The sequence below is a fragment of the Cygnus olor genome, chromosome 3 (assembly GCF_009769625.2).
Source record: "Cygnus olor isolate bCygOlo1 chromosome 3, bCygOlo1.pri.v2, whole genome shotgun sequence".
Classification (NCBI taxonomy): Eukaryota; Metazoa; Chordata; class Aves; order Anseriformes; family Anatidae; genus Cygnus; species Cygnus olor.
This window is the reverse complement of record NC_049171.1, coordinates 101,594,061-101,618,195: the sequence shown is the minus strand read 5'-3', so window position 1 is coordinate 101,618,195 and position 24,135 is coordinate 101,594,061. Positions and strand designations below refer to the sequence as shown.

The 24,135-nt window shown below is 36.9% G+C and overlaps 1 protein-coding gene across 1 annotated transcript in view; it reads right to left on the bottom strand.

Annotated features, from left to right (window-relative positions):
• USH2A (usherin) overlaps positions 1–24,135 on the bottom strand; it is a 420,079-nt gene that overhangs the window by 96,480 nt on the left and 299,464 nt on the right. The window contains 7 exon segments of the mRNA XM_040551919.1: positions 4,041–4,233; positions 11,037–11,149; positions 13,021–13,223; positions 14,625–14,834; positions 16,903–17,066; positions 19,752–19,874; positions 22,236–22,570. Coding sequence (XP_040407853.1) covers positions 4,041–4,233; positions 11,037–11,149; positions 13,021–13,223; positions 14,625–14,834; positions 16,903–17,066; positions 19,752–19,874; positions 22,236–22,570 — 1,341 coding nt within the window.

Genomic DNA, 24,135 nt, shown 5'->3' with positions numbered 1-24,135 from the left:
TGCCGTCCTTTCCGAACTGAGCCTGTGGGGGCTGCCCACAGGCAGCAGCTCTTCAAGAACTGCTCCAACATGGCTCCGTACCATGGGGTCCATCCCCCAGGAGCAAACTGCTCCAGCACGGGTCCCCCACAGGCAGCAGCTCCCCCCAGACTCCCTGCTCCTGCGTGGGCTCCTCTCCACGGGCTCCAGCTCTGGCCTGCACCTGCTCCTGTGGGGGCTCTCCGTGGGCCGTAGCCTCCTCCAGGCCACATCCACCTGCTCTACCGGGGGCTCCTCCACGGGCTGCAGCGTGGAGATCTGCTCCATGTGGGACCCATGGGCTGCAAGGGGACAGCCTGCTCCACCAGGGGCCTCTCCACAGGCTGCAGGGGAACTTCTGCTGTGTGCCTTGAGCACCTCCTGCCCTCCTTCTACACTGACCTTGGGGGTTGCAGGGCTTGTTCTCACTCCTCTCCTCTCCCAGCTGCTGTGGCACAGCAATTTTTTCCCTTTCTTAGATCTGCTCTCGTGTAGGTCCAACCAGTGTTTCTCATTGGCTTGGCTCTGGCCAGCAGTGGCTCCCTTTTGGGGCCAGCTGGAGCTGGCGCTGATCTGACATGGGGCATCTTCTGGGCTCTGCTCACAAAGGCCACCCCAGAGGACCCCTGCTACCAAAACCTTGCCACATAAATGCAATACAACAAGATGAAATAAATGAATGGAGGAAAATGACAATCTCCTTTATGAGAACTTCACTACTGATTTGTCTATTGGAACTATGTACATACATCTTACCTGCTTTCACTGACTGGTCTACCATCAAATTTGATATGTATGGAAAGAATATCTATGGGGAAGGATGTTTACATATGTAATGAAACTGAATAACAGGCTAAACAAATAACAAGCATTTCCGTTTGTTTGTTTTCCCAACAGTAATTATTACACCTCACAGAGCACTGTAAAGGCAAGAGAAGTTATTCTGTTTTAATGGACTATCAACTCTCAGTTGTTCTGAGTTGGATAGAACTCTCAGAGTTCTCCATTTAGTAGGAGAGAAGGAGAAGTTATGAATTTGGTAGCTTCAAATCTAGCCATTTCCAAGAGGATATGTTCCAATCACAAAATGCACCATAACAATTAAAGGTAGTGCAACTTGTTGGCACCTCCCAGAGGGAAGCATAATACAGGTTTGCAGTGGTATTATCATTCCTAGTGGAGATTGTCATCTTTACAAGTCAGAACTGAGCCGTACTAGTGGATTAGAAAAATGGTGTCACTCCTGCTCAAGAGAAAAATTCAGGACTTCAGCCTCCTTGGCTGAACACAAACAAGTAAAGAACAAAATGAAGAAACACCAGTAAAGCACCGTCTTATCCAGAGAGATGTAGTAAAGCACCCTCTTATCCAGAGAGATGCAGTATTGTATTCTTAAATATGTCCCATTCTGATAAGCTTTTAATACACTTGATTGTTAATTTTCATAGACTGCTGAGATGGCTTCATTTTACCTACAAAATTTTTGCACCTCTGCAAGCAAACTTGAAAGTGCAATTCATTGTGTCAGGAATTTTGTACATTTGCAAAAGGGTTGGGGACTGAGATCTTTCTATTTCAGATTTTTTTTTTTTTTTTCCTGTGCCAAACAAAAGATACCTGCTTATTGCTCTTGATCTGAACATTACTTTAACTTTAAGTGGCATCTTTACATTTGATATATCATTATATCATTTAGTATATCAGTGTTGCTTTTCTTCACTACTCCAGTAGACTGTTGAATCTAAAGTCCACATATACTAGCATAAATACTTGAGCATTATAGCTGGCATAGAGTGAATGCTGTCCCTGTCCCAGACTAGTGTAAAAGGAACAAGGATATGTCAGAAGCTCTGTAGAAATCTGTTACAGATGTTTTAGATTACTGGTGGGTACACAGAACAAACCAGGGAAAGCATCAGGAGGGGAATTTTAATCATCACCCACAAAAACTACTGCCATGTCATCTTATGTATGAGTGCTTCAGTTTCCTGTGGACCTTCAAGTCTGCTGCCTAACCAAGTAGCACCCACTACTAACCCCTGTCTCTGACTACTAGGTGCAAATAACAAACAGATAAATATCTCTTTGTACTTCCTCATTGTTGTATGAGTATAGTGGTATTCCATTACATCACTGCACAGTTAAGAGTCAGAAATTGTTAAAGTTCGTGATGTGTTTAGAGAATACAAAGACCATTATAGCAAAACGATATTCAATCTACTGGAAAAAAATAGAAAGTCAAGAAACCATAAAAATAGATGGACACTCTCTAAAGCTGAAAGTTACCAAAAGTTTGCACAAAGATTGAAAAAGTAAAAAAGGAGAAAAAAAACTTCTAAAATTAATCTAATACAAACTCATACACATGCCAAGAGGTCTATTAAAAAGTCTACCAAGCTAAAAAACGTGAAATAATTAAATTTACCTTTTAGAACAAGACTCCCTGTAATTCACTTGAAAGGTTTCAGAAACACATTTAGCACAGCATTGCTTTCAAGGGAACTCAAAAGCTAAGGCTTTATTGGCTGGAATAATTTATATTTTGACTTGAACCCCTCAAATAACTCACTTCCTTAATTACTGTCTTGTCTGACAGGAAATCTTGTGAATACATATCGTTTGCCTTGGTCATGGAGCATATGATGATGCTTTTGACAAATAGGGACACTATTTCATTACATTAAATCTTACTTTCAAACTAAGAGTTTTCTACCTCATTTGTCAATAAAAACCATTACAGACTCCTGCTACGCTATTGATCCTACTCCTAAACAGGAACTACTATGAAGATTAACCTGAAAATACCCATAATTTAAAAATACATCTGACAAATCACAATGGATCTCATTCACGGCTGCTCATCGTTGTCATGTAACAACCACCCACTTGTAGCTGAATCTAAATAGATTTTCTGTACAGAAGAATTTAGTCATTCAGCCAAGGAAGAATTTGAGGGGAGAAAAAAATCATTTTAATGACCATTATTTGCCATGCAGAGTTTTAGGAATAATTCCTCACACAGAGAGAAGCTTTGTAGTTTTACTAGTGTTTTTGAAATTCTGCATATGCCTGGAAACTTTTCTATGGCCTTTATGTGATCCAGTGTGACCACTTTTTGCCAAAGGAACCATACAAAGTACTACCACGTGCTCCACAGGTACCTGAATATTAGAGCTGACAAAGAATCTCCTTTAGCAGTTTACAGTGTGTAAACTGTATGGCATGAAGATGAGCAAAACTTATTGTTCCAAGTGGGAGGCAAATATACATACAAAGCTCTATGTATCTATATACCCACCATGTAATTTAGCACAATGGGATTGGATCAGTAGATCGAATAATTTGGTACTGAGATTCCTCACATCTCCTCCATATGATCTGTGAGATTTACGTGGGATCAGATAGAGCCTCATTCCTTGGGATGAACACCTACACAATGCATATGAATCAAAGCTTTCTGAAGGGAAGAAACTTTGGATGCATGCTTGTGATGTGAGGTGGTCCACAGACTGGTTGGAAACCTAATGTCCCCATCTAGACATGGAGTACATTTGGGAGTTTTCGGAAGCACACATTCTGGCTTAGCTTCCTCTGCAGGGAATTTAGTTTGTACATATTAAAAACCACCTTGAAACTGAACCCATGTGCAGTAAACGAAAACAAGCAGGGGATTTGCTTCGAAATTGTACTGTTGCTTCAAACTGAAGTGTTAATCTAAGACAATAATAAATACTAACCAGTTCATTTCTTCTGAAAGGAGGAATAAAGTCAACAGTCTCACTTGTCAGCAGCTGTCTGACAAAATGTTGCTAGAGATTTTTGCACAGCTGTCCCCATATTAAGCTCAAATATCCTCATATGATTTAAAAATATTTCAAGACATGTATCAGAGCCTCATATTTAAAATGTTGAAAGAAGCAAAATCTTCACTTCCCTTCCTCTGACAACTAAGGAGGTTTGGTTTACACACTTATTTCTAAAAGAACAATTCTTATATCACTAACTTAAAAATAAACATGTACCTTCAGCTCTGTATGATAACACTCTTCTCCACAGATATTTTCATGCTTCTTACATTCTAGAGGGATGCACATTCTATTACTTTTGCTGCTCCCTGCTGCTGGGGCACACCTCTTCAATGCTTTACGTAAGAGATTATATCCTAGAATAATGCCATTTGGCTGTCTCGGCGACACCCAGTTGATTTGAAGAGATCTACAATAAGCAGAAAATTAACATCTGTTAAATTATTTAAAGTATTTATGTTTCTGCATATAATTACATTAAATGATTAGCATATAGTAGTTCCACATTATATTAGTTCACATGGAGTGAAGTATTTCAAGTATCCTAAATATCCCTCTAGATGGTGAATTTCACAGCTTCTTTAATAAAACCAAAAGGTGTAAAGTTTGAAAAAAGTATCAATATTTGATAAAACTCTGGGAAAATGAATCACACACATAATCAAAGTCCTTAAAGACTGTAATCAAAGTCTTTCTACTTAAAAGAAATCACGTTCATGCTTCTGAAAACTTTTGTATAATTTTTTTTCTAGCATTTCAACCATTGCAGTTCAGTGGTAGGTGAAAGGATTCAGCATGCTTTCTTGGTGCTGTAGCTAAGTTCTGTTGATAAGGCTGGAGGGACCATTCCATCCTCAAACAGGATCCTGGTGGAGGACAGGCAGCTGGGGGACAAAGGACCAACCCCACACTGCAAGCTGTAGCCAGTGCAGCTTGCTCACATTCAGTCACCATTTAGAATAGATTTGCATTCATCTTGCCTTTTCCCTGCTTTTAAAAATATAATGCAAAAAACACATGTTCCTTTGAAATTTGTTCTTCAACACATAATTAATAGAAAATAAGAATTAATAACAACATCATTAAACAGTATACTTAAATTTATTTTCATTGACAAAATTAGAAGTAAAAAATGCAAGTGTTTAACATAATTCTGACTCAGTGCAAAAACATGACTGCAGCTGTCCACAAAAGACTGTCTGTAAGAATCCTGTTCTTGATTTCAAGTTTGATATTAGGCTATCATCAGTTTAAGGAAGAAAGTATCTTAAGGGAAAAGCTGTGTTAAACTTCAGTATGCTTGTCACTACTAAAAATGTGCAGGTGTTGGCTTCAAAATCTCACTTAAAATTACAATGTATGTCTCAAAGGGACATTTGAGATGGAAATTTGCTCTTTTATCATGTACACATTTTACATGGAAAAGTTCATTTATTGCATAATCATTCTGCAATGTTGCGTAAGACATTAATTTCTTACTATGACTTTCTTCTTCAGCTAGAGAGGAGGAGATCCCAGTGCTACAAGTAGATCATTAGGAGGACTTACAACACTGTATAGCATACATTCAGGCTCCAAATACCTCTTCTTGATCTCCATGTCCCAATTACACAGCCACTGTCAGAACGCCAGTGACATCATAAATTAGCATTAATTTAAAGTGAAAAATGTTACAGTGAAACAGCAGCTGCTGAGATAAACTTTGACATCTTAACAGAATAAAATAACTGAACTATTATTTCACTTCCCTGAGATATAAACAGAGGAATACACAGCAATAAGCTTTTGAGAATAGGAGTTAATGTCACCTGTGAAGGAATAACTTCATAGGTGACTTGCAGAGGCAGCATTATTATTCCAAGGTCTTCGTTTGAACCATAGGTTTAATTCCATATTCCATACATGCCTAGTTTGTATTCACTATATATTCTAACACATGAACTTGAACACACATCTGTGCGCGCGTAAATACACCACCAAATATCTACATTTAAATAATGTTACAGGATTTAACTTAAAAACATAAAAACAGGAAACTATATTGTAAAAAATATATATATATATATATCAGAAAAAAAAAAAGATAAAAAGAAAAGGACAAGAAGGGTAGTACTTCAACCTTTATAAATGCTATTGTAACTCTCTCCTTGTCTTTGCACAGTATAGATCACAGGAGCAAAGAAAGCACTTCTAGTTATTACTTAGAATAATTTGCTTTCTGCAGGTGTCATTCAGACAAAGGTATGTTTTCAAAGCATTGTGCCAGTTCTTGCAGTTTTGCAAGCCATATTACTCCCTAAAATAATTTCAAACTAGGCCAGAGAATTGGTGCAATTGTTTGAACATTTTCCCTTTTCTGCAGAACTCAACATGTATTTTTTCATTTAACAAGCAATCACTATTATTATTCAATGTATAGATACACATTTGGTGTGGACACATCTTGTTATCATGTAAAGCTACAGCTGCCCAAGTAAATCATGTGGCATGGAAGTTCACTGCGTAGTGCCACTGAAAGGGTAAAACCCCGTATGACCTTTCAATAAAGCCACAACTCTTATGTACTCCCAGATAAGCAGACTCCTTCACAATTTTATGAATGTTTCAGTTACATCTATACCTTCTGATGTTCGCTACCAATGACAAATTGAGGTGGTTTTGAAAGCATCACGGTAAGAACGATCCATGGCTCAGTTAAACAAAGTAGTAAGGTTTCCATGAGATTGCAGATGTGAATGAGTATCTCAGTTTTTTGATAGCTACTGTCTGAAGAAACAGGTGCAGATTTACAGGGACATGATGGGACCTTCAGCATGCAACCAGCTGTACCATGTATGGTGCCCACAGAAAGCACAGCCTAACCAGGTAACTGGGTTCACTGACAAGAACTGCTTCAGACTGCAACACCTACAAGGTGCTACAGCAGTTCCAGATGATAAAGAACAATTTCAAACTGATCAACAAAATTATATTTGCTTTTGGAGCAACACACCAAAATCCTTTGTCTCAAGCATGTGAGGAAAATCCATTCTGGCATTTCTGGGTAGAAACAAACAAAAAAAATCCATGAAAAATGTCAGTATTTCATGGTTTTGCTATACATTTCAAATACATTTTGATAAACAAGGACAGAACAAGGGGTAATGGTTTTAAAATAAAAAAGGGCATGTTTAGATTAGATATAAAGAAGGAACTTTTCATGATGATGGTGATGAGGCACTGGAACAGAGTCACCAGAGATGTTGTAGATGCCCCTGGAAATGTTCAAGGCCAGGCTGGATGAGGCTTTGGCCAACCTGATCAAGTGGTAGGTGTCCCTGCATGGCAGGGTGGTTGGACTAGATGATCTTTAAGGTCCCTTCCAACCCAAACCATCCTATGATTCCATGAAACCAGGGTTAGGAAAGGAAATTCTGTTTTTTGCCTGCTTCAAGTATCAACAGCTTCAAGTATTCACGAGCCATGAGAACTACTGCTGATTTTTCTCAACACAGTAACAATGTTTTAACCATGAAGATTAAAAATATAATAAGGCCTCATTTTTGAATCTTGAGAAAAACTTTTGTATTAGTTTTATCAAATACAAGGTTTAAATTAAAAAATCAAATCAAATCTGAGATTCAATGACTTTAATTTACTGTAATTAAAAAATCACAGGAAAAGCATGAGATTAACCTGAAATTCTTAAGATAGGGAACGTTGCTATTATTAATGACAAGTGGATCAAATACTCTCCTCATCAGGAGATCACATACACTGAACAACTACTTCAGTAGTATTGTACAAGAGTTAACTACTTGTTGTATCACGGACTGCAGTGCTAACATTATTAGAGAAGCAGTATGACAGTACAGAAAGTCAGATAAATATCATTGCACTTCTATCAACGCTACAAAATTCTTCGATTCTTTCTGTGTCTTGTTTTTCCTAGTAGGGAGACTGATCAGGTTTCCTCCACAGGAACACTGCTCTGAACACTTAAGGGAAAGTGCTATTAAAATAAGTATGCTAGAGAAACCTGACGTTCTGTTTTGCCTGTCCTCTGGATATATCTGATCAGTTTGTCATTGGTTGGCTGGACGTGACTCCACAACAATCTTTCTCAGCATTTCATGTTTATTCACATAGTTATGAATTCCTTTTTTTATCTGTACTTTCCAGCGATTTTCCGAGTATGGAAAATCAGACTTACTGGTCTTTAGTTCCCCAGTCACTTTGGAGAAATCCACATTACACTGTCATCTTCCATTCCTGCAGTACCAATACCAAATTAAAAGCCATTTTGCACAGCGCAGTAGTTTGACACTTTCATATATGAGCTCCTTCAGAATTCCTGACCCAATACCATCATCCCAACAGTTTATTACTATGTTTTGCCCATTTTTTCTAAAACCTTTCTTCTAACATTGTTGTGGTTTAGCCCGGCTGGCAGTCAAACACCACACAGCCGTTCGCTCACCCTCCCCCCTCCCTCTCCGGGATGGGGGAGAGAAACGGGAAAGTGAAGTCTGTGAGTTGAGATAAAGACAGTTTATTAAGACAGGGAAAAGAATAACAACAATAATAATAATAATAATAATAATAGTATTAATAGTAATAATGTGTACGAAATAAGTGATGCACAATGCAATTGCTCACCACCCGTTGACCGATGCCCAGCCTATCCCCGAGCAGCCGGCCCCCCCTCCACCCCGGCTAGCCACCCCTATATATTGTTCAGCATGACGTCAGATGGTATGGAATACCCCTTTGGCCAGTTTGGGCCTGGGTCTGTCCCCTCCCAGCTCCTGCTGCATCCCTAGCCTGCTTGCTAGCAGGACAGAGAGAGGCTGAAAAGTCCTTGGCTTGGTGTAAGCACTGCTCTACAACAATTAAAACATCAGCATGTTATCAGCGCTCTTCTCATTCTAATCCAAAACATAGCACCCTGCCAGCTACTAGGAGGAAAATTAACTCTGTCCTAACTGAAACCAGGACAAATTAATTTGAGATAGTTCCTCCACTTCATTCACCCATGCACAGCATCTCATACAAAAACCTTCCTAAGCTCCACACTACTGAACACCAAAGCGAAGAATTCACCAGTGCACACACACATACACCCCGACACACCCTCCCATCCAAAAAAATATAAACAAGACAAGAAACATAAAAACACAGAACGTGACTTAGGACTTCCGTATTGGGTCCCGTACTGTTTTCTATTAGAAGTTTGGCATTATAAAATAATAGTTCTAGGACTGTGACCTTTTGTGCCAAGTTTCAGCCTGAAGCTGAATTATTAACTGTAAGGGGTAGAAAAGTAAGGTATTTATAATGGCTCCAGTGGTATAACCTTCATTAGAACAGTCTGGATGGAGCTGCTATTAGAAAGACTTCTAAGAAGTTGGTGGGTGAAATTATAATTTATGTCATGCAGCACCTTGAGGCAAATTTTAAAACAATTATTTGTGAATGCTACAAAGACATTATCCTACAGCATTCTCATCAATAATACAGGCCACTAAACTGATTCAGAAGAGGAAAAAACACTATGATTCCAATTAAAGACAATAAACTGCATGATCTGTATTGTATCTCGACTATCCCATGAGCCTGTACTGTATAAATGCCTTTTTTCTCTGTCTGGTGACAGATATGTATTAAAATGTCCTCTTGTCTACACAAACTGTTTTTTTTTTTTTTACCAAGCTTTTTCTTTTATGGAGGATAAATAAGCAAAATTCATATTCAGCCCACCACCTGCTGAAGCTGTCAGCTGTAGTGTTTGTCATATTTCAATCAAAGCTGAAGCCAGCCAGTCATTTTTATACTGCACAATCCCTACATACTCAAGGACCAGAATTAATGAATTAGCTATTGATTAAATTCCACTCTAGCAAATCCACCGTGGCAAATAAATGAACTACCCGGGGCACGTGTAGGCCATGGCCAGACATGTCCGGGCAATCGATCAGTAGTTAGTATTCTTTTGGGATATAAGAACAGCTGATGATAATATGACATGTAGGAAAAAGCAGTGTAGAGACAGAGTCTGCTTCTGGCTGAGCAGATTACAAACTAGGAAGGCATTTTTGATCCTTTTGCATTCATGTGTTGTGACATATTTAGTCTATATATAATAGCAGAAACATGCGTAAGTGTTTGCAGTACAGACAATACAGACAAAGGCACACATAAGTTAAAGCCAAGGGCAAAAGATGAGATCCTGAATTGAGTTCTTATCATCAAACAAGCTTTGACTATATCTGGATGTGTGAGAGAAAAATAGCACGCTTAATTTCACCCTTATATGGAGACAAATGCTGAATTCAAGCAAAATGTAGAAATGATAAACAGCAAACAGAAGTCTTTAAGAGGAGCAGAAGCAAACAGAAGTCTTTAGGAGGAGCAAATACATCCTGCTGGCCATTTTGGAAGGCTCAGTTGTTAGATTTTTGTTATTTACAAAAAAGATTTATTTATTTTTTTTTTTCAAAAGAAACACTGCTAATGAGCATACTCTACCAGAAATGTAATAAAATCATATGAACAATAACATACATACAGGAGGCTAACTGTTTTATTGTTGGTGTAATTCTGAAAAAATGTGTTAGCAAGCTTTGTTTTTAGCCTGTCTTTGGAAGATATTAACTCCTAAAGAATCACTGTATATGTTATTATTTGGCAGCTTCTAAATACTGCAAAACTGTTACTCCTTTTACAATTAAGAAGTTTGTCCGTGCCTGTGGATTTCATGGATGTGCAGGTTGCAAACAGTGTTTCAACGAGACAGAGATGTGTATGCCTTTTAAGATAGCTTACTAGTTCTTACTGTTGTGATGGGTGACTTTTTTTTACCCACAATTACTCTGTTTCCATTATCAGCATCACATCGCTCCCTGAGCATTAATCTCTCTCTTCTTAACTGACAGCAAAATGTGATAATTTTCATCCTCTAAACTTCTTTTAACTACTTCCACTTATGCCTTATTTATTATCCCAGCACAGTGATACCTGAATGACTCTATACAATCAAACAAAGGTGAGATTTCTTTAGTTGCTCATTTGGCCCAAAACTCCAAGATCAAATATAATGACCATGAAAAACCTTCACAAGCTGTACACTGAATTCTTTAATGCACCTTATTCAATGCGAGATTGGTCCCCATTCTGGTCCCCATTCCAGCCACAAATTGATCTGATATATGCCAGCTACCTTCAGCATAGTACCTTGAGCCAATTACGTGAATAATGGGTGCTGCCAGCTGCTTCGGCTCATCTTCCACAGTTGTAATCTGGGTCCTGTTGCTTTTCACACAGGCATACACTGTGCAGGCTTCAATCTGATGAAGAAGAAGGTGAATTTCAAATACTAAGCTGCAGAAATTATTTAACTCTGCTACTTGTTTAGACTTCTCTCTTCACCAAGATTTTCTTCTTTTCTACTTAACAGATTACGTACAGTCAGGAAAATACCACAACTTTGAGATAAGTATATCTATCAGAGATATACTGTGCTGTATCACACTTCCCCACACCATTTTCAAAAAAAAGAGTACATGCAGCCATCTGATACCTACTGCTATTCTCTATTAAATTATCATCAACAGTGTTGAAGTGAATTTGTTTGAATTTTGTAAGCATAATCTCATACATAACACTGAAAAAAAAGTAACTGTCCAACTGTAATAAGATAGGAAGACAATATGCCACTATACTTTGATTTTGGTTCACAAGTAATTCACTTGCTTCCTACACGTACCACACATTCTGAAATAAAAATAAGGATATTTTTCCTTAATATCTTCTATTCCTTCATGTCTATGCTGGAAAATTAGGCTAAAGATAAAAGCACACATACAAAACATATACTTTGTTATTAAAAATCCCACAGAAATAAAAACTTATTCCTTCCAATTCTTGGGATTAAACTAAACAGAAGCGAAGTCAAATAACAAGTGAAGGATAGTAACATTGTTTCTCTATTGGCAAGGCAGAGGTTATTCAAAATAAGAGAGCACAAAAGAAAAGAAAGATAATGCAGGAAGATTACCACTGAGACGTACATGCATCCAAGATAATATTGCTTTCAGGACAAGAAGAAAAAGAACCAAAACAAAAAACAAAACAAAAAAGAAAAAAACACTTTGATTTTACCTATCACATTGATGCAAATGTAAGTCCAGTATAAAGACTAAGAAAGTCAAAGAGAAGAATAATTAACACCTCAAGAAACAGAAGGTGGCCATGGTAAATTAATATAGAGGGTCTATAAGTGAGGCAGTACTCTGAATTTGCATTGTTATTGAGAAAAGACAAATGTGTTTCCAAGCAGCATTCAGAAAGTCATATGTGTATTCATGGATGGAGGTTTGCTGTTTCAGAGGGGTTGGAACATAGAAATCTGTTATGGTATGCCTGCCTGTGATGTTTATTTATGGCATGTAGTAACTGGATGCAAATTTTTCAGAGCAGAGTACACATAGTTACTATTAAGTCCTTCTAAAATATAATGCAAACTCATCCTGAACAAAATAGACAAGAATAGTTACAATTAAATGTCAAACTGCATTTCTTGAACACATTAATTCAACTTAAGAATAGAAAGATACCATTTATTATTTTTTATACTGCATATAATATTTTGTCTTTCATTAGATATCTGTCTAGAGAGGCAAATATAAAGATAGAGAAAGGAAAAAGCAAAGAAAAAATTGTTGTACTTATTAACAGCATAAGAAGTACTACTATGATTTCAACAGCTCTGCTTTTTCCTCAGAACGATGAGGGGAAAAAAAATGATAAAAGGATGACAAATGCAATATCATTATTTCTTCATGCTGATATATTATGCATGCCTGATGTTTCTAAAACAATTGCAATTTTCTTTTAATGAGTAGGAGTAGAATCTTTGCTTCTTTGTAATGTATGTTAGGGATTTGCTAATGTGGTAGCACAGAGCATTTAAGGGAAAGTAAATGGAGTTTTGATGGTTTGAAAAAAAAAAAAGGAAATCTGTGTTATGAAAACAGTACACAGACCTAAAATACACTGAAAATAAATTTATGCCTTGTATGTATACACACACACAAACATCAGTGCAAATATATGTCCATGTATGTAAAGAAATTCATATAACAATATTCACCTTGGAAGTACATAAATATTATGTAAAATCAAAGTATGTTACACAACACAGAAAAAATATTCTAACCTGTATATTGTATACAGTGAATGGAGACAAATCTGCTAAAAGAAAGGACCCAGGTTCGTTCATTCCAGTCTTGTACTGCTTATTATTTACATAGATAGAGTACTCTGTGACAACACCATTCGGGTTTGAAGGCGATGTCCAGATGACACGTACAGCTGTACTGTTGATGATGACAACCTCTGGAGGGAACATGCCCTCAGGCTCTAGAAATAAAGGAAGAAACTGAATAAACTCCAGCTGTCTCTGCAAAAGCACTTGTTTAACCAAATGCAGATTAGTATTTAGGTTTAGCAAAGGGTTCACTGCTTATCTGCTTTCCTCTGATGAAGTTATCACAGTCTGTAGTCTTCTGTAAATTGGCTTATTATACTCTCAGTTAGAAACCATGAGAGCTGATGGTAAAATGCTTTATACCACCAGCATAGTGTCAATCATCAGTGGTATGTGGCCAGTGAGATATGATGATAAATTATTCACCCATCTGCACTGCCAACATATAAACATTATTTTTATGTCTCCCCCAATCCCCCAATCTTAAAAAAAAAAAAAAAAAAGGAGAGAGAGAGAGAGAGAGAGAGAGAGAGAAACAAAGCATTTTGCTTTTAAAGCAAAACCTGAGACCAAAATACCTTATGTCTGGTGGAACGTGACGTTATCAGCCTCATAGCTGAAGCAAGATGAAGCAATATATGATATTGTCATTATGTAAATGGATTTGAATGTTGATTACTATAGGTAATGATGAAGTCTAACACTTATTTAAAAAAAAAAAAAAAAAAAAGAAACAAACCTCCCTTAGCGTTAAATTACATAATTATCTAAGCATGTCAGAAATAACCATGCAAAGACCTATTTTTATCATAAGAACCCATCTTTACCAGTTGAAAAATTGCCCTTACAATCAATTCTATTTTATAAACAAAAGGTGCTGACCTTTGGCATCAGAAAGGAAATGGAATCCTCACTTAAAGGGCTTTGCTAATGACCTGGAACACTTGCTTCTGAGGTAATGATATTATAATGTTTATAATGAGACTTTATAAAGCAAAAAGATTAGAAAGACCATTCTGAACACATTTTAGATTTACTTCTTTTTTTTGTTCTTGTTCCTCACCCCTACTCCTTAACGCACATGCAGTTGCTAACTGGCAAAGAACTGACTCATAAATAATTTTTTTCACGGGTTAAAGTTACACCTAGTGTTTCTGGTGACTCAGGAAAGGTCCCATATATGACTGTCATGTCAAAAGCACATCGCTTCACGGAGCAAATATTTTTAAAAGAACATTAATTGTTTTTAAATTCCACCATTTATTGATATGAACTCAGTTCCAAACTTAGTATACGCAAACAGGAGTATGCAGGAGAAGATGAGAACAAAGTGGGTTAATATCTGCTATTAGAGCTTTTGCTTCTGTCTCAGTGGGACCCTTTATTGATCTACCACATGACGACAACCAGCACTTAAGCATTTTAGCGTTTTAGCCCTTTTTCCTCTTATACCGGAAATTTTATAATGGAAGGATGACTGATCTCAACCCTAACAAAAATCAATCAATTTCATTCTCAGAGTTTAAGCCAAGCTGCATTCACTGCTAACCAACCTCCATCTGAGGTAGTCACATGCACAACTTCACTGTTGATGCTGTGGGCTCCATTAAAAACTTGAAAAAATATCTGATACTCTGTGTTGGGCTGCAAGTCACCTATGACTGTATAGTTTTTATCAGCCTGAATCCTCAGAGATCTTCTATCAGCAGTAGAATTCAAGAGGAGGATGTAATACGCAACATCTCCTTGCAAGTCTTGTAGTGCTGAGAAAGGAAAAACATTGAGACATCAACTAAGAAATATTCAGTCAGCCAGTTTATTATTCACAACATTTATCTTGAAGAGAAAAGCAAATTATTATGCAGAGTCCCTTACTGTAAAAAAAAAAAAAAAAAAAAGAGAGAGAGAGAGAGAGATTCCATCAAGTGTTTTTAATGTCCTCCCACACACCAATAACCACAGGTACAGAATGCTCTTCCAAAGTATCATTAATGGCCCATCATCCTAGCCAACACTGGGAAAGCCTTCTTTCTCTAAATCCTCTAGTGACAATGGTAGAATCTGTAAGTAAACTCAGAGGTGAAGACTACTAGCAGTGGTGCATAGATCCTGCAGCTCGCCACTGCGAACGGATGTCTTCTACCTCGATAGCAGGAAGAGCATAAAACCTTGCACTATGCCACTAGTTCAAGATGGGAAACTCAACTTTTTCTTTTTTCTTTTTTTCTTTTTCCCTTCCTGCCCTGCAAAGTACTGTTTTCCAGTTTTACTGCTCTAGCCATGGGAAATGGACGTTCCATTCAAATTTACACAGAAAGACTTTTGGCCACAGTGAAAATGGAAATCTATGTGCTGTTATTTTAGAACAATCATGATAGCACGTACATATAAATGTATCATACCCTCAGAAGCATTATATTCATGGGGAAAAAAACAAAAACAACAACAACAAAAAACTAATATTTCTTTCTGAAGTGTGTTTTTACCCGGTAGTAGCTTCTCCTGGGAAGGGAAGAAAAAACAGTACCATTTTCTGGTTATACATGGAAGGACATTCATTGGTCTGAGCTAGTTGCTTCTCCATTTCAGTAACTCAGTTGTAGTCTGTTATTTTATCTATCCTTTGTCAAATAGTTTAAACTCAGGTCTGATCAAATGTAACTGCTTTTCCAGCAGGCACCAAGATGAAAAAAATAATTGTGATAAAAACTTTAAGTACTAAAACATTGCTTTAGATGACACGCTGTACCAGTCAACAGAACTCAACTAACTAGGAAATAGAATAGCACTGTTAAAAGCCATAAGCAGATTTATTTGCAGATTTAATAAACAATTTTGTAACAAAAAATCTTAACGGAGTGATGTATTATTTTTATTTAGGTGGTACAGATAAAAAAAATAAAAATAATTAAAAGACCAAAAAACTCCAATACATTTTCCAGAAAAATAAAGATAGCAAGGCAACTTATATTATGGACTCCCACGCTCCCAGAAAAAAAAAAAGAAAAAAATATATTTTAAAATTAATATTACCAAAAAAGGAAACATGAGTATACAAAATAGTTAATGTGATTATTGTAACATACAAAGTAATTAAATACGTTTAGGTTTTCTAGTGATGAATGGCCCTGTCTTGGCATTTAACCTTTGTATTCATAAACATATATGGAGGAAATTTCTAAAGTATGAATGAAAATAAAACCAGATTGCATTACCTACATCTAGAAGGTCAGAGGTTTAGATTACTAAGGTAATGAAACTTCAGTGAGCTGCTTCAGATCTATTACATTTGTCAGTTTTTATAAGCATGCTTACTTCAGGCATACAATTATAAAATAAAGAGACTACATTTGTTGCAATTCACCACCCAGTCCTTATAAAATCATTTGCATGTAAGTCATGAAGAAATTCCCCACTGCTGTACTTAGCAAACCAGCTAAAGAAATGGGCTGAATTCATTTTAAGGAGCAGAGCAAAAAGACAGAGAAAGGGGATCCTCTCATCCTGAAGGAACATATATGTAAATTTTCATACAAAGAGATAAAATACATACAGGATTTTGCGTACTACTGTATAGATTTCTCTGCATTAACTATTTCTTCGCTTTCACTATTCTCATTCCACAGAAATACCATATAATAAATACAAACATGACTGAGAAATAGCAAAACAGGCACCCTTTTTTCCCCCTTTCTTTCCTCTCCTTTCAAGGACACTTAGCTGCATTATAAATCAAGACAGGGAGTGTGTTTCCTATGAGAGTAAGGCAGACCAATGTAAGTGATGGCAGGTTAACATCTAGTTACTGGAATAAATACTAAGCACACTTACTTGGTTTTGACCATTCCACTTCTACAGCAGTATGATTAACAGCACGTGCAATGAGGATACTTCCTTTCTCTGGTAATCCTGCTAATGTAGTAGCTATCACTTCTTCACTTGATGTATATCCTACCTCGTTGTGCACTATGAGCTTGTACTCGTATGTTGTGTACCTAAGACATTTTAAAAATAATTACATTGAACAAAAAAATGCAGACGCAGAAAAAATTTGCTCTAACACTTCTGTCTGTGCCGAAGTTTTGCTCTTTCTCCCCCCACTCCACCCCCCAGAAAACTGCAGCTGCATGGCTTGCACCAATGAAGGCTCTATAAGAGCTGTCTCCATTTTTTTGGAAATAATTCAGGACCATTAACATGGTAACAAAAATAAAGCACGTTATTTCACTTCCTTATAGTTGTAGCTTCTGAGGTGTTGAGAGATTATAGCTCAATTCAATATGTAATTACAGCAGTGGCAACCTGCCAAAATTTGGATCAGAATTTAATCAAATAAGGCTTTTTTCCTCTTTTGGGAAACCCGTTGATTTTAACTTGCAGAGTCTCATTTGTAAAAGTGATTCACCACACAGCCAGGACTCTCCCACTGAAAAAAAAAAAAAAAAAAAAAAAAAAAAAAGCATCTAATAATGCAAATCTATTTAATAAAGTAATTTTCTTCAGAACTGTGGATATTCAACTTACACAGATTTTTGAATACTACATGTATATTTAGTAAACTAAGTGACTGTCACTCCATAATTTCTTCTCTAACTCAAATGATGTATTAATGTATTTTAAGGGAGATTTCATAATCTCAAAATTGTTTTCACCATAAGAACCCTCATACAAAACTGCACAATCACAGGAATGCGATAACAAATTTTTGCTGAAGCTGCATCACTGGAATAACTGTCTACAGACACAATAAAGGAACTGTAAATATTTAACATTTAGAGACTTCTCTGCAAAAAGAAGTCACTTTATATTTACTTTTACTTTTTTTTTTCTACAGAACCCTACTTTATGCACCCACCCAGCCTGACTTTCGAAAGAGCTAAGCTTTACCAGTTCTACTGAGAAAAAAGGAAACTAATTGGAGCTCGCTAGCTCCCACTGTAATAACCGTTTTTGAAAAAAGTTGACAATATAAATTGTGAACACACCCCTTGTGAACATGTAATATTTTCTTGGACATTGTAGTGCAGGTGTAACCAAAAAGGAGTAGGATCTAGTCTTGCAAATTAAGGATGAGAAATAGAGATTCATTTTTGGATCCACATTTCCAACAATGAAAATAGAAGACATTTGGCTTAACCTATTAGAAATGAAAAAGCCATTTGAAGCAACCACTATCAAAATAGACTTCTGGCTGGAATATAATAAAAAATCACTTATTCTGAAACATGCTTGTAGTATGTCACAAATACAACATGTAAAATAGATGCTGATATACAGATTTTCTTCATGTGAAAAATGAGGCTTCATTCTCTCTGCAGCATCTTCTCTCCAGCCACAAATTCCTCCTGAGTTGTTGACTGCAGAAACACAGCTGCAGCTGCAGAACCCTCTCCAAAAGAAGCATTCAGGTGTGTCCAAGTGTTAAGTACACTTTTGTGGCCATAGCTCATGCAACCTAAAAGGTCCTTGTGCCTAAGGACTTGCTACTGTTCCCTGTGGGAACTTATTGCCCCCTCAGAAGTGCTAGCATAAGTGCTGCATACCTTAGAGAAGACTGCTGAGAAGAGCTAAACTAAAAATAAATGAAACTCCATGTAGAATTTCAAATGTGGTTTAAGAAAGAAATGGACAGTTGTGCAGGATTGGGTTAAAGAATGGTTCCATGATCACTTATTGCAGTGGACGAAAATGAGCAGTGACTTCCAGCAAACTGTCAGTGACAAACCAGAGGCAGTAGTCCTTGGCTTGGTTCAGCCTGTACAACACTCAGAAGTCACATTCTGTGGGTTCACGTCATGCTCAGGATGGATGCTCACGCAGCTCTTACAAAAGTAGAAGCTATTTGAGGGGCAGTGGTTGATACGCAATCCTCATAAAGCATGCCAGCACACAAACGCAGAGAACACACACATTCTCAAACCCACCATGAATGTTTTCCCAAGATTTTACCCACAAAAAAACAATGCAGAACCTGTGTTGCACCATCCATTAGAGATTCCTAATGTGAGCGTTTACTTGTTTTAGAGGTGGTAGCTTTGACTTTGAGATGGGGAAACTAAGGCTAATCTAGAACAAATGCCCTGCTCTGTACCCCACAGTAGGTCCATAACATCCTGAGAAACAGAAGCCGCCCTCCATTTCCCTACTCTTAACACTCTGCATTTAACTATAATGAAGCTAACACAAAGCTGACCTTAAATTAGATCTGCTGAAAGTGCATTAAATACTCTCCCTGCATTTGGAGATATTAAAGCAATCATTAAGTTGAACTGTTAACAAAAACAGTGTTGAAACCAAGTTTCAAATGTATTCCAAACAGGACTTCTCAGTCATTCTGCCTGTGCTATGATTTTGCCAAATCTAGGCATATGTACACATCTAGGGCATATGTACACATAAGTGTAAATGGTTTGTTACATGAGTATGTCAGTGTTAAAATTTCACATGACCTTTATTTTCATTTGATTTTTAAAGCAATACAATACATGAAAGAGTCAAGAATGTCAGAGTAATAATAAATCCCTGCATATTAGAATGATTAATAGCAAAGATGGTGACAAAAAATATTTCATTACATAATTAATATGTTCACTACATAAAGACACAAGAAATACTTTGAACTATTAAACATACACTATACAAAATGCCAGCATTTGTTTTTATAGTCTTTGTAATCTCACCTGCTAAGACCCTTATCTTCATAAAACCACTGAGTTCCTGAGTAAATATTGTGCCACAGATTTAAATCTTCAGGGGGATTTGATGCAAGTGGTTGCTGGATTTTACGTCTCAGGAGCTCATATCTAACACAAAAGACAAGCAGAACACCAGGATTATCTCAACTAATGTTATTACACAAAAAAAAAAAAAAGAAAATACCAATTTTTTTAAAGCCACACATTATTTTGTTTTCACAGCTGTAAACTTTCTGAGATAAACATTCTTTTTAATGTTTCATGATTTAAAACATTGAGTTACTTAAACTACTTTGAAAAAGGAAAATGAGCACTTTTATTTGAAAGAATAAATGTATTTAATAATTCACAGATTTCAAACTTGTGGAAATGCTATCAACATCAAGTCCAAATAGCCCAGTCACAGTGCCTTACAGAGACTTGACTCATGCCTCCTGATATGCACACACTGTTCCAGAATATGAAATGACAACGTCTCTTGCAAATATACTGACACATATAGCCTTGTTATAGTAGCAAGATCATCTCCAGTCTGATGAGGAAACATTGGGCAGTATCATTCCGGATTTGAGACCCCAAATTACCCAAGTATTTAATAGGTACTGCATTCAGTGGTTAGTTTTTGCTTCAAAAGCAGAAATCAGATGAGAAGCTCTCTTACAAGAGAGCTGAGACTTCCTATGCTCCATGGAAACTAGGACATACACATGCAACTTCCAGCTAACTTTCACCCTTAATTTGGGGAAATAACCCTCAAGAGGTACAAACAAGCATTGTGTCACTGACCTCAGTGATGATATACAAAATTATTATTGTATCAGCTGGGAACATAACCTCAGAAATCAAATAAAAAATAATTGAACTGCAACTTCATCAAAATATTCAGATTACTTTACACCCCAAGCACAACTTCACGAGTGGTTCATCAGTGGTCAACAGAATCCAAAGACAGAATATTACAATTTTATTAGGAATAGTCCTAGCATATTCTAATGTAATTCATAGACAAGCAATTTAAAACATCAAAGTCTTTTTTAACATTGAATGGTGATCATGTGTAAATCACACCCACTGGCAGCTGCTGCTGCTATTCTGCTTGCAGAGTAGCAGACTTCTCGCTCCATCATGCTGTACAGAGCAGCTGCTTCCGTGGTTCTTCTTGTTGAGGGCTGCATGGCACACCATGAAGGAAATGAAGTCTGCAAATGTAGGTCGTGCTGAATTACTTGAGTAATCTATGGTAAAATGGTCATGTTGTTAACTCCAGAATAACAGAGACTGCTTTTCAAAAACTTTCCTTTTTTTTTTTTTTTTCCTCTGTAGAGCAATCACTTCATTCAGTTGTATTGTGCCCTAATTAAGCCTGAAGAGTCAAGCTACTGTGGTATAATATAGGCAGCTGAAACAGCATTACAAGAATTCAAGAATTACAAGATAATTATTGAATCCATCGATACACTTAGAAGAGAGCTACTAGCCAGCACATATGGCCTACAGAGATGTAAGTCCATGCACAATGTTTCACAATACCTTAAAGCACTAGATTGAAGGATTTGACTTTTTAAAATTATGCATAAATGTATAAAGATAAATATATCTTTCTAAATCTTCATGCACTCAAATCCATTTTTTTTGTTTGTTTTTTACACACACACACACACACACACAGTAATCGATAGATTCAAGCCAAGACCCTCATCCCATTGTTCTACACAAATCTCGGGGGAGATGCTTTATTCTAGTACCTGTGGAGAAATCCAGCCTGCTGTACCAACTACTTTCTTCCTGTTCCCATTTTCAGCTCTGACCAAGAACGTGTAGCACTTTAACTTCTTTAACTTTCTCATGAACTCTCACATTCACAGCTTCTTAATCAGTTTAGTTTTGAAGGTTTTTTTTTTTTTTTTTTTTTTTTTTTTTTTTTTTTTTTTCTGCATCACACTACCAAATGGTCACTTTCGCTTTATCTGGACTAGCTCACACAGAGTATTGGGAATATGTATGCATTAAACATTTATGTTCACAGAGATCTTATGCTTTTCTTGCCATTTCGCTAGTGAAATGTGCTGCTTGAGCTCACCACCAGAAAGTGGCTGATCCTACAGCCCAAAACAACTATGCCTTTGCAAAGAAAGATCCTGGGCTTGTTCCTTCTGGCTCTTCAGACAGCACCAGTCTGACAGACCCAGAGGATTCTTGAACGTGTTCTGAAAAGTAAATTCCACAGCACAGGTGCCACAGGTGCTCTAAATAATCCTGAGTCTTCTTAAATTCAAAATGATTCAAAGTTCACCCTGCTCTATCTCCAATTTCTGTTAAGTCCACTCATGGACTCCTGAATCCTAAACAGCTTCAGAAGGTCAGGAGAAACTGAGATCCCATCATCAAGTTTGCATTGCCCAGCATTTTCTAAGTCAGACTTAGGTATGGAGAAGAAAACTGTCATCTCATCTGCAACTAAAAGCTTACCTCAGATGAGGACCATTTGGCCTTAGTGGTGGTTGCCAAGATAAGGCGATAAAGGACTCACTGATTGGCGTCACAGACAATGGACTAACGCCCTGAGGAACTGTTGAAGGTGTAGTTACGCTGGAAGGTAAACTCTCTGTGCAGCCTCCTAGAAAGCCATCACCTCCAGTACAAGCTATTAGAGTAACTGAGTAGTTTGTGTAAGGTATAAGATTAGTCACCACATAACTTAATGTTGATGAAGTATTTCCAGCAATGACAATTCGTGGATCAGGCATGCGAATCTCATAGTTAAGGATTTCGCCATTCTGTATCAGAGGTGGTTTCCATGAGACCTGAAGGAGGAGAAAACACAAACAATGGACTTCTTGCAGTCAGAATGCAGAAATACAAACATGACGTGCTATAAACAGTCAGTCGTAATCTCAAGATGGACGTCTGTTATTTCTTCATCAAGACAGACCTTTCCCAGGTATCTTGAGATTTGATTTTTGAAGGGACATCAGTTAGAAATCTAACCTTTAATTTTAGTGAGGGTTGCAGTAACAGTTGTGGCCATTGAAAATCTACTACTGAGCTTCACCAGTAAAACTGGAGTACTCTAAAGTCTTTGAGGTGTTCCGATACATTAGCAAAAATACATTGGTCATCATAAATATCACTGTCATTTCTTTGCTTACAATGTATCACCTGGTGTGCTCATCTATTACTGGCAGAGTAAAAAGAAATCTTATTTAGTATTTGCATAATTTTCAGAAATGCATAATTGCATTAGCTCCTATGAGAGCCAAGACTATCCGCACTTTTTATATGATGAAATTTCCTTTTTTCCCTTTTATTTTTCAGTAATAAATTAAACTGGTAACTATCATGCAAATAACAGACAATTTCTTCCATTTTTAGAATTATTAAATTATTTTGAGTATGCTTATGCTGCTATACTTACTATGGTTTCATTTTGATTTATTCTTTTTTCAAATGCATTTTAATCTATATATTATTCTTATCAATTCCAGTGAGGAATCATACTCAAATCATTATACTATAAACTGTGATAAAGTGCAATTCTTTTTAAAAATCTTTTAGCCACTGTATCGTGACAGAGAGGATTTCAGACTGACACAATGGGGACATGTAACTGTATTAAGAAACTCAAAGTTTCATAAAGTTTGTATAATAGCAATTATTAGTCCTTCATCCTATAGAACTCTCTGTGAAGGAGGTATAGCAGTTTTCCTTTGCTAACCCTGTGACTGTTTTCCTTGCTACTGACCCACTCATCTGTAACAACTGCTGCCTCTTTCCTCCTAGGCACAGGTTACTTAAGGATTGAATCCAACAATGCAAAGAACATAGAAGCAGACAACACCTAGATGAATATATGTGAAGAATAAAAGTAACAAATATAACATTGAAGTGGTAAATAGCAATACCAAAATACGTTAGGTTGAACATTTTCATTAATTCTATCCAGTCTCCAAAGGCAGTATCTTTAAAAAGGTATATTCACAATTACACATGACCATGGAAACAGAGAAGCTTGATTTTAAAAATATGATTTTAAAGGACCCTTGGGGATTAGGAAATGTTATATCTTAGGTACAGAAGGACCTCTTAGGCTGTCAGGACTTGCAAGAAACCTGGCAGCAAAGTACTGGAGAAAGCTGAAGGATTTTGATGACAGAATCTGGAATACAATTAAACAGAGAATTAGAAACAGGGTGATCTTGAGTAAAGACAGCACAAACAAGATTATTGGTGCCCACATAGGAAAGGCTTAGCTCTGGCTAATTATTAAATGCTATATTCAGATTTCTGTTACTTCTGGCCCCTAATCACGATCAAACAAATAAATAAAGTACTATAAATAAAAGTAGGAAGCAACTCCTGCACTGTTCTC